This window comes from Colias philodice, chromosome 6 (genome assembly GCF_061535455.1).
Source record: "Colias philodice isolate Cphi_HAF_F1 chromosome 6, ilColPhil1 Martin Lab GWU primary, whole genome shotgun sequence".
Lineage (NCBI taxonomy): Eukaryota > Metazoa > Arthropoda > Insecta > Lepidoptera > Pieridae > Colias > Colias philodice.
The window spans coordinates 11,515,630-11,535,418 of NC_143091.1; the positions used below are offsets into that span (position 1 = coordinate 11,515,630).

The 19,789-nt window shown below is 33.0% G+C and overlaps 1 protein-coding gene across 2 annotated transcripts; it reads right to left on the bottom strand.

The window, feature by feature from the left end:
* Positions 1-973: 973 nt before the first annotated feature.
* LOC149488073 (epidermal retinol dehydrogenase 2-like) lies at positions 974-19,746 on the bottom strand. Of its 2 annotated transcripts, none has more exons than XM_089696927.1 (7): positions 19,667-19,746; positions 5,933-6,068; positions 5,312-5,463; positions 3,416-3,593; positions 2,533-2,718; positions 1,933-2,115; positions 974-1,371 (listed from the first exon to the last, which is right to left on the bottom strand). In XM_089696927.1, coding segments are annotated over exons 1-7 (918 nt in total). In that variant the 5' UTR covers positions 19,669-19,746; the 3' UTR covers positions 974-1,290. The 2 variants fall into 2 exon arrangements, with proteins under 2 accessions (XP_089553053.1, XP_089553052.1); XM_089696926.1 differs by lacking the exon at positions 19,667-19,746 and adding an exon at positions 6,722-6,806.
* Between the last annotated feature and the right edge of the window lie 43 nt (positions 19,747-19,789).

Consider the following 19,789-nt stretch of genomic DNA (forward strand, 5'->3'; position numbering starts at 1 on the left):
TATCTTTGGCTTTTATAGAAACAGGACTGTTAAGAAACTGGACTGTTAAGAAAGTGTACATAGTGGTAATCATTAAATTATTATTATCGATTATTTACTATAAAACTTATTTCTTAGGAGTTATTTAAGGCAAGGTGACTTTAATACATTCATAATAAAAAATGTATGCGTGTACTAGAGTACACACGTAAGAAGTGAAACTTCTTTATGACCTTAAAAATGTCACGAGTATGGCGTAACGCAAAAATGTCACGCGTACGGCGTAACGCAAAAATGTCACGCGTACGGCGTAACGTAACGCAAAAATGTTACACTAAATTTTTGTCCAACCCCGATAAAGAAGTTTCACTTCAATAGATATTTCTAATCTTCAAAAATTTACTGTGATTTGTCACATAATAAATAAATTTCTCAATATAGTTGCCCGATGCTTCATTTTAAACTTACGGTGCAATTCCATCAAACGAGCGATTGCTCATTCTAACCCACTATATCAAATTCTTTTAGTGTAAACAGGCGTAGAGCATTCTTTCGTTGTTCTTAGAGCGTTTGAAAATATTCTATGCAATGTTCTTATACTGAACAACACTGTCTTTCGTCGTTTAGTCGTTAAAAGATCACGAAAGAATGCTCTTGCTCTAGGTCTAGCTCTATGTTCGTTAGATGTAAATGCAACGTTACACGAATTCTTTAAAATAACACTTTATAATAACGTCTTCTTCAAATTCATTTATCTATTAGTTAAGTGCGTCACACACGGTGAAGATATGATGTTACAAATGACCCACAAAATTTCGGGACATTTGTAACAGGATGGCGTTTCTACAGGGGTCTTAGTACGCAATGACAAAAAGAAAAATGATGGTCAGAACGCTGATACCGGATACCTTAAGATACTGTAATATAAAATATTACAGTATCTTAAGATAAAATATTATAGTGTCTTCACCGTGTGTGACGCACTTTAAACATAATATAATATATATTTACTTCATTAAGCTGCATTTTTGCTAGGTAAGTTAGAAGCTGCGATCTTTTTTATGTTTCAAATGTATCGTCGTCGTAATTTATCGAAATTAATTACGTATCTACGTATAATAATATAACCGGAATCAATAACATCTATATCGTTACGCATTACGAAGATGCAATAGAAGGTGTACTAGAAATAAACTTATATTATCATCGTAATAATTGAAAAGAATCTAGCAAACTATGAACATAATATAGTGTAGAATCTGGTATAGCTTTAAAATATTAATAAATTACAATACACTTTTGCTATTAAAATTAATCGTGTGGGTCCACGCCAGTGTCCAAGAAATCGGTGCACACGCACGCAGCTTGGAATGGCAGGAGACGATATACGAACTGAAAAAGAAAGTAAGTATATATTATAAAATTTTAGGTAAATTTATGAGAACACTTCTTCAGTAGTGAATAAGGTGGTGCGAAAACACTATTATCATTCACATTAAATATGTTTATCTATAGTGCCGTAGCAGGTATCTTGCTCGTAGCAGTGTTCTAAAGATCATTGTAAAAAGTGGGATGAAAAAATTCTATATTAAATGTGTTAAACGTTTTAAACATGTAATTCTATTGTGGTTATGTATAGGTATAGATATAATTTTTATATTAAATATGAGGGTTTGATCAAACTTGATCATGACTGTCAAAATCAAAAAACCCAAAACTTAAACATTTATGTATTCAATTAGACTTCTTCAAGAAGCACTTTTGAATCGTCATAACATATTTTTAAAATTATTTACCATCTTAATCATAACCAAATACCAATTCCCTTCAGATTACAAAAGCTATAAGCTCAAATTGACTTAGAACAGTAAAAATAAACAACCTTTAACTTGATTAGATTATTATTATTAGTTTGTATAGTCTTGCGTGCTAAAATAAATACTCCACACGTACCCGATTGACATAATGTAAGTCTTGAGGTATGGTCACTTCGTTGTATTCTCTCCTGACTGCGTTGAGGATGGTGTCAGCCGCGTCCCCCGGTTCAACCACCTTCATGAGGCTCTCGAAGCGGATCCGCGGCTTCTGGCAGAGACCCGTGTTCACGATGTACGGGAATACTGTGGTTAGTTTTATCTGAAAGGAAAAAAAGTTATGATATAACCTATATATTGTGTGTATGACGTATGTGTCCATAATAAATGTATTTTCTTTCATTCTAGCTGTGCAACGTGGAACACGCGGTGTGAACATGCGAACAAACCCGCGGGCAATAAATAAATGTTTCCTTTTAGAAAAATTTGCTATCTCTTGTATTTAAAGTACTTTCCCTCCAGGGCCTATAGAACATTTTCACACTGTGTACCTAGCTCATGTGTTATTCAGACCTATATTACTGTAAAGGTTTATCATTTTTATTAAGTCATACGTTTCAACACAATTAATTTTGAAGTTTTTGCATAATGTGTTTGTTATTATAAATATCCCGCCTAGTTTTGTATTATTCATAAAAATGCTTCAGGAACATTAAATAATGATTTTTATAATACTCACTCCGCTAAGATCCCTCTTATCATCACGCAGTTCCACCGCCAAGGCATCCATGATTCCTTTAACAGCATACTTAGAGCCGCAGTACGGCACCAGATTCCTGATCCCTTGCAGTCCAGCCATTGACGACATAGAGACGATGTGCCCGTAGTTCCGCTGTATCATCGGGGGGAGGAAAGCTTGAATCATCTGGAATGATATTAATTTGTTTGTTTGTTTGAACGCACTAATCTCGGGAACTACTGGTCCGATTTGAAAAATTCTTTCGGTGTTTTCCATTTATCGAGGAAGGTTATAGGCTATATTTCATCACGCTACGGGCAACAGGAGTGGAGCCACGGGGGTGAAACCGCGCGGAGCAGCTAGTTAAGAATATTGGAGGCAAAAAACAAAGATAAAATTTTATTTTAACTTATGGGACATCAAACTAACATAGAGCTTAGAGCAAGAGCATTCTTTCGTGATCTTTTAGTGTAAACGAAAACTCGTATTCAATGTTGTTCAGTATTAGAATATTGCATAGAATCTTTTTGGACGCACTGAAATCATCGAAATAATGCTCTACGCCTGTTTACACTAAGAGAATTTGACATAGTGATGTTAGAATGAGAATTCGCTCGTTTGATGTAAATAAATAAAATATTTCAGGACAATTTTCACACACGGCACGATCTGATCCGATACTAAGCTTTCGCTTGTGTTATGGAAACCAGATGGCTGATAAACATACATTGTATATAATTTTAAACAAATACTTATATATGTAGATAATTAACACACAGATTCAGAGCAACCCACGACCTCTGGCTTGTAAGGCAGGGTCCTGGGTCACTACCAACCAAGCCAACCGGTCAGTCAAATGCACCGTTATAATAAAAAAGCTTACCCAAATGTACGCGTTAACATTGAGATCGTTCATCAGCCGGATCTCCTTCTCCGTTTGGTCCAGGAGAGGCTTGCAGGGCATGATCCCCGCATTGTTCACGAGGATCGAAACATCTCCTACTTCCTTACTGACTTTCTCAGCTAATTGCATCACGGCTGATCGATTGGTTACGTCACACCTGAAAAAGGATTTGATAAATCAAGTTTTAACTTCAAAGATAATCGAAAAGATTTTTGTGTTGAAATTAGTATCACTTCAGTGTAACACAAAGTCGTTGTCGCTGTCCATGTGTATGACCTACGCAACTGATCTTGATGATTTTTTTTTAATGGACAGTGCTTCTTGAGAAAGATATTTTGTTAAGTTTTTTACGAAGATGGTGAAGCATGCGTGTAAAGCGAAAATATAAGTTACAGTTTTTAATTGGCCGAAAAAAAGTATATTTTGAATGACTACTCTATACCGTAATCATGAGATAAATTCTCATAGTACTTTACTTTTACTCGGTACTTTGATTTTGAATTAACTATCGTATCGAAACAACGTTTGTTGTCATTATTAAATGTTTTTGAAACCTGTTCTCTAACTCGTTTTGAGTTCTGTTAGAATCCTTGACTTAACATAGAAGGTCTATAACATCGTGTTCGTTAGAATATATTTTATAATGTTTTACATAATATCTTAACTTACCTATATCATTTAACGATTGATCTATACTTAATATTATAAAGCTGAAGAGTTTGTTTGTTTAAACGCGCTAATCTCAGGAACTACAGGCCCGATTTGAAAAATTATTTCGGTGTTAGATAGCCCATTTATCGAGAAAGCTTATAAGCTACATATTATCATCACGCTAAGGCGATTAACACACGGCACCGCGCACCGCGGCGGTTAGCAGTGAATCCCTACGAGGAACGGACCGTTCGACCGCGCGGTCGGGCGGTGTATGTGTGTTTGGTATCAACGGATTTAATAGAAGCCAATGCAACTTGAGAACCGCTTCACCGCCAACCGCGGCGGGACGCGGCACCGTGTGTTAATCGCCTAAGACCAACAAGATCGGAGCAATGCGGGTGAAACCGCGGGACACAGCTAGTAATTAATAAGAATATTATTGTTTATCATGTGAATATTTCTGAATGATTATGCTACTTTTAAGTCCATGAGAAATTCTGGCTACAAAATTATAATTGTAAATTTAAAAATATGTTTGTTGCAGTTGGCTGAACACGGGCGCAAATTATTTCAATTTTCAATGTTAATTGCGCTTGTCTGATAATAAAATACAAAATTGCCTTGTATTTTAAAATGCTGCCTATTTGTGTTTGCACCAAAGAGGAAATAATGTAAAATAGATATACTTTTATGAACCACATTATATTATATGTATATTTTAATAAGTCGTATGGATAACAGCTAATGTAGGATTACTATTATTTGGTGCAGTATTTGCTCTTTTACTGGAGATAGATGCTAAAGCAGCAGAAAGAATTATTAGTACAGGTAATACCTATGTTAATATAGTATTATAATATCATCTAGGTATGTCTATGAGAGCCTATTACAGATGGAAGATGAAAATCCATGGAGGGTTGTCGCGTAAGAACCACAGGACAGTTCTTTGGCGTATCATGTAGTTAGATATAAGTAAAATTAAATTGTAATATTGACATGATTTTAAAAGAGCAACTATGGAGTTTCTTGCCGGTTCTTCTCCATAGATACTGCTTTCCGAATCGGTGGTAAATGTTAAAAATATGTAGTGACGATTCGGACGTGCTTCTAAAAGAAGTCTGTAAGGTAATTGAGAATAAAGAAATTTTTGAGTTTGAGTTATGTCAAAAAAAAAACAAATTGTCACTTATACCAGTACTACTTATAATATTGTAAACTTACTCATATCTATACGCGATGCCTTTCTCATGTTTGATCATGGATACTGTCTCTTCGTTGTTAGGCTGGTTGATGTCAACACAGACAACTTTGGCGCCAAGACGCGCGAAGCGAAGCGCCATCTCCCGGCCCATTCCATGGCCTGTGCCGGTTATCTAAAAATTAAAAAAAATATCTTTATTTATGCTCTATTATTATAAATGCAAAAGTTTGTATGTTTGTTACTCCTTCACGCAAAAGTTGCTGAACCGATTTTCATGAAATTTATCACACACATAAAGTGTAACTTGGATTAACACTTATCCCGCGGGAATGGGAACCATGCGGGTTTTCCTTTGACTACGCGGCAGAGGCTGCGTTCTAAAAGCTAGTTTGTAATAATTTAAAGGAGCTTTTGTGTAGTAAGGATTAATGATTTATTAGTTTATTTTATTCTGTAAGTACATTCCTGAATATTCTCTAAGGATCTTCAGCAGTTTTTTGTCGTTTTAATTTCTTCGTAAAAAGTATTTTATAACTCTTTATCAGACAAATATTTAGTTACTACTTTTGAAAGCGCTTTTTGTATTCATGTTTTATTAAACAAAATTAAGAAAACAATAGAAAATTCAAATAAAAACTTACAAGCACGATGTCTCCCTTCACAGACTTTGGTTCCTGAGGGATCACCGTTCTCACCATGGCTCTAATTATTTCATACACCACTTTGATGAAGGTCCAGAGGATCTCCAAGAAGAGGTTCAGGAACGTTTGAATATCCCTGTAATAAAAAAATGTATAAATAATAATATCGTAATAATTATTATATTCAACAGCTTCTTTTTAGACTCATAAGAGTTACGGCAAGAGATCTCTACATAGCGATAAGAATGTCTTATTTTGTATGTTTTCCTCTTCCTATTATTTTATGTTCTTTCTGTATTTTTCTGCGTATGTAATAAAGTATTAAAAAGAATTATGTTTCATTGAGATATTTTTTCTCCTATCAGTATTCTATTGCAAAATAGATTTGAAAAAATTAACACATTTTCATTAAAATAGATGCCACAGAAATATGTCTATTGAAAAAGTGAATTAATAATCTCATCACCGAAACAGCCTTTATTATCCATATTCTATGATTTAAAACAATAATGTACTAATTAGGTACCTAGATCATACCTTTAACCTTCTTTAATTAATTAATTAATAAAAAATATGATCCTTAACAATTAACACACTACAGACAGATTACAATCATTATTTATTTTAACTGCCATTACCAAATACATGTGTAAATTTTTTATTTGATTATAACAAGTTTGATACAACATTTTTAACATCACACACAAACGGAGCCTATAGATATTAGATATTATTAAGAAACACACTGTCAGTTAACAAATATAATAAAAAATAAAAATATAATAATACCTAAATTTAACCATTTTTTAAAACCATTTTTATCTCCAGTAAAACTCAATGATCCTATTAACTGTGAAACTGAATGAAGACTGATAAAAATAACTGTTTCTTCTACACGTCAGATAATATATTTATAAATATGGAGCAAGGTTAGATCTAGCCTAGAGATGTTATGCTGTAGATAATATCAATTGTTTAAACTGCTTTGATTAAACTGTTATTCGTAGATTAACTCGTCTGCGAACTAGTAATACTTGTACATCAGCTTAAACTGCGCAATTTTTTTCCATCAGCCGAGATTGTGCTTCCCTGTAAACAATAAAAATAAAACCGGCCAAGTGCGAGTCGGGCTCGCGCACAAAGGGTTCCGTAGCAGCAAATATAATAAATTACAGTTAAATCAACCTATCTCAAAAACTATAAGAGATACTTTGATCAAACCAAAAATCGTTGAAAGAGTTAATTAGCATGCATCACCTCTATTTTTTTTAGAATTTTATACCCCGTAGTTATAAAAATAGAGGGGGGGGGACATACTTTTTACGACTTTGAGAGCTGATATCTCAAAAACCGTTCACTTTAAGAAAAATGTTTTTTAGAAAACTTTATATCATTTTAAAAGACCTTTCCATTGATACCCCACACGGGTATGTACATCGAAAAAAAAAATTTCATCCCTCAGTTACATGTATGGGGGGCCCCACCCCCAATTCTTTTTTTACTATTTAGTGTCATATTTTTGTAGCGGTTCATACAACACATATTCCCATCAAATTTCATCACTGTAGTACTTATAGTTTCCGAGTAAATCGGCTGTGACAGACGGACAGACGGACAGACGGACAGACGGACATGACGAAACTATAAGGGTTCCGTTTTTGCCATTTTGGCTACGGAACCCTAAAAACGCACGCAACGCACGCCGCATAAGGGAAAAATGTCGTCAATATTTTTTTATTAAAAATTATAATTTCGCAACATGGGATAAGGAACTTCGTTCAAAAAATCATTCATCTATGACATAGGTTATCGTATTGATATTACGAAAGAAGTTTGAGCCAAAGATTAAGTACCTAATTTGGCTTATGAAAACATGAGTTTAATCTACAATTAAATTTAAGATCTACCTTAAACTGCAGTGGGAATAAATTATGGAAATGTTGCCCTGTTTCCTGAATTCCTAAAACAGGTGGATCATCCTTTAATTTTATCTTGAACTGAATTCATTGACTCTAAATATAAGATGTTAAAATAAGTTAAATTAAAATACAATTAAAAACTTCTATATCTTCTATCTTTATTTCTATTACTCAGCTAACTGTGATTTTTTTTTCTATCAGAGCGGTAGAGTTCTAACTATTCTACTAACTATACTAATATAGACACAAGTGGTAGAGTAGAGTGACTAGCACCGTGGCAGTATGACAGTTACTCTACTAAAACTGGTAGAGTACTGAGAACTGGTAGTAAGTATGCTAGCTAACTCTACCGTTTACTCTACCCGTGTACAGCAGCCATTACACATAATTGTTTTGTATGCATTATAATGAGGTATATTATTTTTTACCATAACGATAGTTTAACAGTTTATAGTTTAACGGTATGGTTAAAACTTGTTAAAGTCTAGTGGAATCCAGTAGGTATGTAAATGACAGGAAAATAGCTATAAGTTGTTTATATATTATTTGACACTAGTTTTTGACCTCGACTTGCCTTGACTCTATGGTAGTAAAGTCGTAAAGAAATTAATAATTATCATTAAGAAGTAAACGTTTTTAGCATAAGAAGTCCTTAGTTCATCTAGATTTTGGAACAATGTTAAAAAAAAAGAATTGGACATATTAACCTTTTTTATTTTTCAATAGATTTATCATTTTATTCATTATATTATTTAAAAATTACCGGTAAGGATTATTAAAAAATCCATACTAATAATATAAATGCGAAAGTAATTCTGTCTGTCTGTCTGTTACTCAATCACGCCTAAACTACTGAACCAATTTTCATGAAATTTGGTATGGAGATATTTTGATACCCGAGAAAGGACATAGGCTACTTTTTATCCCGGGAAAATGACGCAATCCCGGAAATCCCACGGGAACGGGAACTATGCGGGTTTTTCTTTGACTGCGCGGGCGAAGCCACGGGCGGAAACCTAGTAAATATATATTTTTACACATTAAATATTAAACTATAACAAACATAGATATATTTGTAGATAGTTGATCTTCAGTTTTTTTTCCTAAATCCTCCAGTTCTAGTTTATGATTTTAAAGGTCTTATAAAAATGCACGATATTTAAAAAAATCTGAAGATTATTCTTATAATAGTGATTATAAATAATCTAATTAGTGCATATTATTATCATATTTATCAACCGAGAATAATCACAAGATAACATAATTTAATATTATGTAAAGTTTAAATGTTCGTGTAGAAAAGATTTTTTAAATAATTTTAAAATAATTGTATTAGGTACGTAACTTTTTGGTAATATTACTATAACAATAACCCGTGTTTCAATATAAGATTATTTATATAAAAATTCTAATATCTTCTATTATTATAAAAACAATACATATTTTATAGGTACATGCAAAACCGTAAAATATTAGTATAAATATAATATACAATATTTTACTTGGTTTAACGTTCGTTCGTTTTATCAGATTGTAATGATCTTCGATTAATTTTCACAGTCTTGAAAAGTAGAAAAACATGTCTGAAAAACAATTGCCTAAAGCAAACTATCATAAAATTTCATATACGTGTAGTATAATGCAAGTTTTAATAATTTTTGAGAAACTAAATATACAGTAAAATCAATTGCCTTGTCCTTGCTGAATCTCTAGGAAATATAACACTGGCCTTAGTTGTCCTACAAAGATAGTGCCGACCTTAACCTATGATATCTTGTTTAGTAACCGGTAAAATTATTATTTATTATGTTTTTAATATTATTTCTGATATTCAATATGGTATGATTTACTTGACAGCGTTTATACGTTGTGTTTTATGACGTTAATAATATTTTAGACGCGTTCATAATATTTTATTATAGGATTTTAATTTAGAAACAACAAAAAATGTGTATTAAGTAAAAAATAAAAACAGTTTGAATGTTCTATGTAGAGGTATACAAACTTTAAGCACTTAAATCGCAAGCTCCCAAGTAATCTATAAGTACTTAATAACCTAGCTGAAGAGTTTGTTTGTTTGTTTGAACGCGCTAATCTCAGGAACTACTAGTCCGATTTGAAAAATGATTTCGGTGTTAGATAGCCCATTTATCAAGGAAGGCTATATAGGCTATATCACAGAATAATAAATACTAGCTATCTATATTATATCCGCGGAGCACAACTAGTTAAATAATAAAATAAGTTTAAGAGTTTTTACTCAAATCTTAATATATATAATATATACCTATATATTTACAATAAGACCAGAAATTCACAAGTCGTATTGCATTTTTTCTTTACTACTGTTCTGTGCATTTTTTGTGTTTTATTATAGAGCTGGCAGATTATGTTATGGATTACTATTTTATGATACAGGTAATATATTATTCATCATCGAGCTAGATTGCTGTCAGAGGTCACTGACAATATTATCACATATTATGGTGTTTCTATAATTATTGTCTCCTATTACATACTTATAATATCATATAATTTACATAGAACATAGTTATAATTGAGCACAGATTGATGCGGATTGAGTTTATTTTCCATGTTTTTATTAGAAAAACGTTTCGATTTGTTTGCAAATTGAAGAATCTGGGGGCACGGTAGTGCCCCCGCCAAGACGAGCCAAGCGAGGCGCACGGGCACTACCTACCTTTTCTCGAAGCGCTTCGACGTTTTTTTGAACCCTCATAACTTGGGTTTGGATTATGCTAGATCAACAAAATTTTCGGGATATATTGTCAATAGCGGACTTATTGAACGTATTAAGTTTTAATTACATTAGCTTTTATACTTCAGATTTTATTTATATCTAAAAAACGCCAATTTCGTCACTGACTCACTGATGATCATCAAAATTCTTAAGGTATTTCCTAATGTCCTAGAAAGCTGAAATTTTGTATGTAAGCTAGTATTAGCACATAAACAACAAAAAAATTATAAAACTTGTAACTTTCATCCCCCAACCCCTTAAACTAGGGGATGGGAGTTTGTATGAGACCTGTAATTTTAAATTAAATTTTGATGACGCTAGAGGTCTAATCTAATAATCTAAAACTTGGTTCCCCTAGATATATATATGTATAGGTACTCCTTGTTAAAAAAAATTGTTACAAACAACCTACAAAAAGAAATGAAATCCCACCAAAAACATTTTCATGTAAAATGTTGCCAAGACGAGCCCATATGATTCGCACTGTCAAAAAGTTATCAGATCTCATGTAGAGCCAAGCTTCTAACACTACACGCCCTAACTCTACAAGGCCTAACTTCACAAACTCTACACCTTAGTCAAAATATGTGGCTTGGCCGTTCGTTACTACAAGAACTATTGTATAACACAAAAGTAATGAACAGTGAATTAATTTTTCACCTTACGCCGATGTGAATGTAGCGAAATGGCCAAGCCACATATTTTGACTAAGGTGTAGAGTTTGTGAAGTTAGGCCTTGTAGAGTTAGGGCGTGTAGTGTTAGAAGCTTGGCTCTACATGAGATCTGATAACTTTTTGACAGTGCGAATCATATGGGCTCGTCTTGGCAACATTTTACATGAAAATGTTTTTGGTGGGATTTGTTTTCTGTAGGTACCTTACTATATTTTGACAGTCTTTGTTATGGTTATGGCAATCGCGAAAGCATTTACAGAAAAATTGAGTTGGTTGCAATCATTTTAATTTTTTTTATGAGATTACTGCGCACTTCCCTTATTATTTTATGTGATACTAGCGGTCCGCCTCGGCTTCGCCCGTGGTACATATTTACGTTTTCTCTACATAAGAACCATCCTCGTACTTCAAGGAATATAATAAAAAAAGAATTATCGAAATCGGTTCAGCCGTTCTCGAGTTATGCGCTTACCAACACATTTTGCGATTCATTTTTATATATAAGATTGTAAAATTTTATAGTCTAACTAGCGGTCCGCCCCGGCTTCGCCCGTGGTACATATAAAAAATAGATGATGGCCGATTCTCAGACTTACCCGATATGCACAGAAAATTTCATGAGAATCGGTCCACCCGTTTCGGAGGAGTATGCAGACTAACATTGTGACACGAGAATTTTATATATAAGAAGATGATACTTACTAAAGACGTAGTATATTATTATTATTAGTCTGTGCTAAAGATTAGATTTTATAAAATAATATTTTTTGCACCATATCAAAAAACATCAAAGACAATTTAATAAGTAAGTAGTTACTTAACAAAAAGCTATAATATTTTCACTTGTAGAAAGCAGAAAGGATACTATTATATTAATAACTAGCTGTGCCCCCCGGGTCAACCCGCATTGCTCCGCTTTTATTGGTATTAGCCAGACAGCCTTCCTCGATAAATGGACTATCTAACAGTGAAATAATTTTTCAAATGGGTCCCGTGGTTCCTGAGATTAGCGCTTCCAAACAAACCAACATAGCCAGAGTTCAGCTTTATAAGGTTAGTATGAATTTATAAACTATAGTCGAGCCAATTTAATAGGCAACATTTGACGTCTATCAATTTTATCTTCGAAGAGAGGTAACCTGCTTAAAAACATCGATTAAAGTGAATTAATCGATACGGATTTGAAACATTTGTAAATCGAATTTATTAATTTATGATGATTTTTGTTCACAAGTAATCAATGCATTCGATTCTAGATGTCAGATCTCGATTTTTAGAGTAACATCTCTGGTATTTAAAAAGAAAAAAGGTTTATTGACACAAAATTGTAGCGACGTCAGTTCTTCAATTCAGAAATTGTTTATTATGTTTAGAATGGTTCATCAGTAAAAATAAATCTTAAAATTACTTGTATCGGTCATTATTATTATAAATATGTAATCGTTATTGAAAAAAGTTAAGCAAATGTGCAGATCTAACAGAAAGAAATATCATGTTATTCTATGTTGTCGTTACTAGGTTACGTTGTTGAATTTTGTTGAACTGTCAAATGTTGCCTATTAAAATGGCTCTACTATAATAAATTAATCCAATTATATAACATAATATGTAATATTATGTATCAATGTTGGCAATTGTTAACCGGTTCTCTATCTTATTTGAATATGTAATTAGTTAATGTTTTGTTTACGTTTAGATAATTTGTAAAAAGAGTTTAAATTAATTCAGTATAATCTATGAATAATAATTTTACAAGTACATTTTTTTACACTCTTATCTTATAAATTTATAAATTTATAAAGAATAGAAAAATTCGATCACGAGGCGGGACTCGAACCCGCATCCTTTCGCGCCATTCCGGGGCGGATGCCTGACCAATTCAGCCACTCGTGACCCGCCAGAGCAATTTATATTCTATTCTTTCAGTTTTATGTGTCTAAGGGACATTCTTATTTTATGATGCTTGTATGTAACCATCTCCTTTGGAAACGAGTTTTAATTCAATCTTTGTACACTTATCGAGAATCGGTTTCAATACAATAATTTCATGAGTTTAAGCTTATTAAAAAAAAATATATTATTTAGTTGTTTCACTTAGCCGTGCATCGAGTAAGGTCATAATGTAAAACAAAAATACAGAAACCAGTGTTGCAAACGTAAAATATATTTATGTGGGAACTAAGTACATATTTTAATTACTTTCAAATTCAAATTTTGTACACAGAATTCTCATTACATTGGTATAACTACATAATTTTTTATGTGTGAGAAATGAGGATATAATATTTTGTAGTTTAGTAATTTGAAAATGCAGCCAATCGTTAAAACTATGATGAACCGTTTATTTTGTTAAAGTAAAACGATGACGTGAAATAATAAATCTTCATATATACTTCTACACAATATTATAAATCTGAAGAGTTTGTTTGTTTGTTTGAACGCGCTAATCTCAGGAACTACTGGTCCGATTTGAAAAATTCTTTCGGTGTTACATAACCTATTTATCGGGGAAGGCTATAGGCTATATATCATTATGCTAAGACCAACAGGAGCGGAGCAACGCGGGTCAAATCGCGAAGCGCAGCTAGTATCTACAAAATAAATATATAAATAAATATTATAGGACATTATTACACAAATCGACCTAGTCCCACAGTAAGCTCAATTAAGGCTTGTGTTGTGGGTACTAGGCGACGATAAATATAATATTTAATAAATACATATATAGATAATAACACCCAGACCCAAGAACAAATAATTGAGTTCATCACACAAATATTTGCCCTGACCGGGGATCGAAGTATCGAACCCGGGACCGTCGGCTCAGTAGGCAGTTACTTTACCACTGCGCCAACCGCGTCGTCAACAAAGAGTCGTCACAAAAGAGACTACCGTAGTATGTTGGCCTAAAAATATCTACGTACGAAATAAATATCGATTTACTTTTTGCCCTTTAAAATAATAAATGCGTACACAATGTCTATATTCGAAAAAAGTTCATTAATATTCTAGTAAATTAATATTTTTTGTCTCCAAGTATCCGTATATATCGTATAGGAGCTACCAACGTTGACAAGAGAGCATTTTAGTATAGTTGGTTCTTTGATATACTGTTCCTCTTGCTATTTCGGTTAGAGTCCGGGCTGTCTGGCTGGTCGCAGTGGTTGCTTTTATCAGTGCGCATCTTATCTGCACAGGATAATATCCTTAATTTAAAGTCATTTTTTAACGCGTAATTTTTAATCTTTTACCTTTAGATAGATCCATGAGACAGAATTTTTTTATTGCAAGACGTTTTTTTCGTTGTTAAATAGGTGCCAGACGCAATTTTTTATTTCAAAATCATTAAAATGTCATCTAAATAAGTGAAATTCCATCAACATGAGTCCCCGTGAAGGATATACTATGTATAATATTCATTTTATTATTTACAATTTTTTAGCAACAATCTACCATGGTGCCTCCTATTCCCAACGAACCTCAAATAGGACGTTAATGTAAACTTGATAAAAACCAAATATGTATCATCAAATTCATATTAATACCCAAAAGTGTAATAAATATGAAACCATCTATTAAAAATATTAGTTTACTAATTATTCAATATAAATTAAAAAAAGGATAATATAATATAAGTAATAAAGTTATTACTTACCTTTTAAGCGGACTCATGTTGATGTAATTTCACTTATTTCGATGACATTTTAATTATTTTGAAATAAAAAATTGCGTATGGCACCCATTTAACAACGAAAAAAACGTCTTGCAATAAATAATTTATGTCTGATGGATCTATCTAAAGGCAAAAGATTAAAAATTACGCGTTAATAAATGACTTTAAATTACGGACATTTTCCTGTGCGCACTAATAAACGCAACCACTACCGCCAGCCAGACAGCCCGGACTCTAACCGAAATAGCAAGAGAAACAGTATATCAAAAACCCAACTATACTAAAATGACTTTTTTTAAAACGTTAATAGCTCCCGTACCAATAGAAGCGGTTTTGACTTTTGAAGCGTCATTTATTATTGTAGAGCCATTTTAATAGGCAACATTTGACAGTTCAACAAAATTCAAGAACGTAACCTAGTAACGACGACATAGAATAACATGATATTTCGTTTTGTTAGAACTGCACATTTGCTTGACTTTTTTCAATTACGACTACATATTTATAATAACAATGACCGATACAAGTAATTTTAAGATTTCATTTTACTGATAAACCATTTTAAACATAATAAACAATTTCTGAATTGAAGAACTGACGTCACTACAATTTTGTGTCAATAAACCTTTTTTCTTTTTAAATACTAGAGACGTTACTCTAAAAATCGAAATCTGACATCTAGAATCGAATGCATTGATTACTTGTGAATAAAAATTATCATAAATCAATAAATTCGATTGACAAATGTTTAAAATCCGTATCGATTAATTCACTTTAATCGATGATTTTAAGCAGGTTACCTCTCTTCGAAGATAAAATTGATAGACGTCAAATGTTGCCTATTAAATTGGCTCGACAATAATTTCTCTACTACACGTGTATTTTTTATTTACAAATTATTTCAACAAAAAATAAAGACATAAACTGGATTTTGATAAACGACATTCCTGTCGTGTTTTTATTATGCTTTATTATATTATTATTATTATATAGTATATCTAAGTATGCTTAATATAACTAAAGTCAATTTGTGAAAAAAAAATATAATTATGACCTTACACGATGCACGGCTAAGTGAAATAACTAATTGATATATTTAAAAATAAGTATATATTATATTTTATAATAATAAAATAATACTCATGAAATAATTGTATTGAAACCGATTCTAAATAAGTGTACAAAGATTGAATTAAATCTGTCCGATTTAAATGTGCCACTATCGAGTCCAAAGGAGATCGTTACATACAAGCATCATAAAATAAGAGTGTCCCTGACACATAAAACTGAAAGAATAGAATATTAGATTGCTCTGGCGGGTCACGAGTGGCTGAATTGGTCAGGCATCCGCCCCGGAATGGCGCGAAAGGATGCGGGTTCGAGTCCCGCCTCGTGATTGAATTTTTCTATTCTTTATACCTTCGTTCAACTATGTTTTATATTTCAAATTTAACTGAAGTTGGTGCTGCATTTTAGCCGAGAATTTTTACAGACAAATACATGTTCGCATTTAAAATAGGTTAATTTAGAAAAATACGTTTACCTATTATCTGTCTGTCTGTCAAGACCCTTATTCTCAGGAACGTGTGAGATAGCAAGCTGAAATTTATATTGAACTAGCTGCGCTCCGCGGTATCACCCGCGTGGCTCCGTTTTTTGTTGGTCTTATCGTGATGAGATATTAATAGCCTATAGCCTTCCTCGATAAATGGGCAATCTAACACCGAAAGAATTTTTCAAATCGGACCAGTAGTTCTTGAGATTAGTGCGTTCAAACAAACAAAATCTTCAGCTTTATAATATCAGTATAGATATACTCAAGCCCCTCGAAGTTGTGAAAGAATCAGGATTTCAAATTACAAATTTCGACATTCGCAAGGGAATCAAACCAACAGGGTCCTTTCCGTGAACAAAGAATCTTGAAATTTGGTACAGCAAAAGGAAAAATTGTGAAAAGTTACAACATATGAAAACAGGTTTCTACGGAACCCTCGGTGGACGACCTGCTCGCACTTGGCCGGTTTTATTTAATAATCCACAACTTAAAAATAAATGTTGTCCGAGAAGACGACCTTCAAAATCTTACCTCAGTAATTATTCATAATTTAAATTATTAAACTTGTTAATAACTTTAATCTATTGAGAAAATCAATAAAATAATGCGTTTTTTGCAAATGACGTTCCTGAAAATTTGCATAACTTCGATCGGCAAATTCATATTAAACCATAATAATTCCAGGGCTGGTTATTACGATCATAATGAATTGACCAGTCAGTTTAATTCCCGGCGGAATCTGCCTGGAAAAAGAGGTCATAATGATGTTGCTTTTAGACGCGGAATAGAGTAAAACCCAGCTTTTGTACTGTTTTCTGGAGCTATTTCCTTCTTATCCAAAAGATATATGAAATAAATAAAAAATACATTAAATTTCGAAATATTCTTGGCTCAAAAATAGTAAACGTATTTAAGTAGTTATTTTATTGACTTGAAGTATAATTAATCTCCTCCCAAAGGAATCCCAGAAATGAGAAATAAATAAAAATAGTTAAAAAAAACTAAAAAACACGCTTTTTATAGAAAACCGAACTAAAAAATAGAAAATTTTATCAAATTAGTGTATTGTCATCGGTCCTCAATACTTAGTCAATAAATATACAAAGTTTGAACGAAATCTAGCCGTTTAAAGTGGGTCAAAATCGCGCCCAAAGAAGTCGGTTACAAACATACAGGTGAAGCTAATATAAAGCGTGTAAAAAAGACGGGTTGCACTCCGGGAGTGCCGGCAGAAGTGAAAACTTGATTATTAACGTTCAGCATGTTTGATATTTTGGAATGGTATCCGTCTTACGCATGGAATATAAGGGCTAAAAAAAAACATCCGTCTTACGCTTTTTCGATCAGGCCACGTGTCCTGACGCGAGTTTAAGATTTTATACCCAACGCCGCTAAAGAAGTTTTCACTTCAAAAAGACGTGTGGCACTCGGGGACTGCCACGGTAAAGTATTGAAAGAAAGAAAGAAAGAAAGAAAGATCATTTATTTGACTCCACAAAAAAATATCACGCACACAATACAATTAGATTAAGACAATACAATTCAAACACAATACTATTGCATGCTATGCCTTCAAGCCACACCTCGGCGGCCGGCGCCCGTCGGAGTGGGGAGCGTGAGGATTTTCGTTACTAAATTTCTGGAATCGGTCCCCGCGCTCAAGGCCCGCGATAGAAGTTATGCAATAGCTTAATAATTATGTACCTATACCGTGCGTCTCCTCTTAAACTAATGATTCTTTTGATTTGGTATTTACACTATTGGATAGGTAATTTTATTAACAAAACAGTTGTCAAAATATGCATCGAAGCAAAGAAATACTCTATGTATGTACAGACTAAACAAGTGAATATTATGTATTTAATTCAAGTCAAATCATGTTTTTCTGTAATAATCAGTTGGTGTTCGCCATTATCTAGATTTCGCCAAGGTCAAATATATTCCTTGGTTAACAGATAAGATACATGTGTATTAAATTTAACGAATCGTAAGTATCGAAAAAATCGAACCAATTTTTATCCACTAATTAATTTTGTTTAGATCAGTGTTATCCAGTCCAAAATAACTATTACTTTTTATATTATAATTTCACTGATAGATTTAACCCAATAATAATAAAAAAAGTGTGAAGTCCTGTGTCCCCAAGTGGGGTAAGGCCTAAGAGCGTATACGCACTATGCGGGTAGCCGCATTGCGGGTGGCCGTCCGGCTGACCGCAAGCACAATTATGTACGTAATATTCATTTCTATGCGCACTGTGCGGTCTGCGGTAGCCGCATCGCAGTGCGCATAGAAATGAATATTACGTACATAATTGTGCTTGCGGTCAGCCGGACGGCTACCCGCAATGCGGCTACCCGCATAGTGCGTATACGCTCTAAGGGGCAGATGCATTATGCACACATCTGTTTCACTGATCGATTTTCTTTAGGGACAAAGTAAGTAAGTGATCAGCTTTCTGTGTCCTGCCAGACCGAGACATTTTTTTCTCCAATAATAATACGACATCTTTAAATATGAATAATAGACTTCAAATTACGGATGAATAGTTGAAGCCCGCGACGCGACGTGACACGCATTTGTATTAGACTACCGGTCCGCCCCGGCTTCGCCCGTGGTACATATTATTTCGCAATAAAAGGTAGCCTATGTTCTTTCTCAGGGTCTAAAGATTGTCTGTGCCAAATTTCATCAAAATCGGTAGAGAGGTTTAAGCGGGAAAGCGTAACAGACAGACAGACAGAGTTACTTTCGCATTTATAATATTAGTAGGGATAATATACTGCTTAGTGCTTCTATATAAATTTTCACACTTAAAACGTTATCAAAATATAAATAATAAAGGAACACTTCTCATCGATCTCATTATTAGTTGTATTTGATAAAATAAATGAATAAATAATAAAATATTAGAACTTTTACATCCGAAGTAAAACGATGAAAATATAAAAAAAAAACAAAACACCACACTTGTGTTATTTTATAAACCACTAAAAATAGTAAACAATTAACACATTAGTTATTAAATACATCAATTTAAATTGATAGTTTGCCATCAACACTAAAAAAAAACTAATATCCACTTGATTTAAATTATTGAATTTAAATAAAAAATAAACACGTTAAAAAATAAATAAAAATAAAAACTTACATAACGTCGTTCTCCAAGGCGATACTATAAGACACTAAATGTTATTTTAAATGATAAGTGATAACTTGCCTTGGCCGGATCGTATTGAACAATGTCTTAATAAAAATACTCATATTGATATAT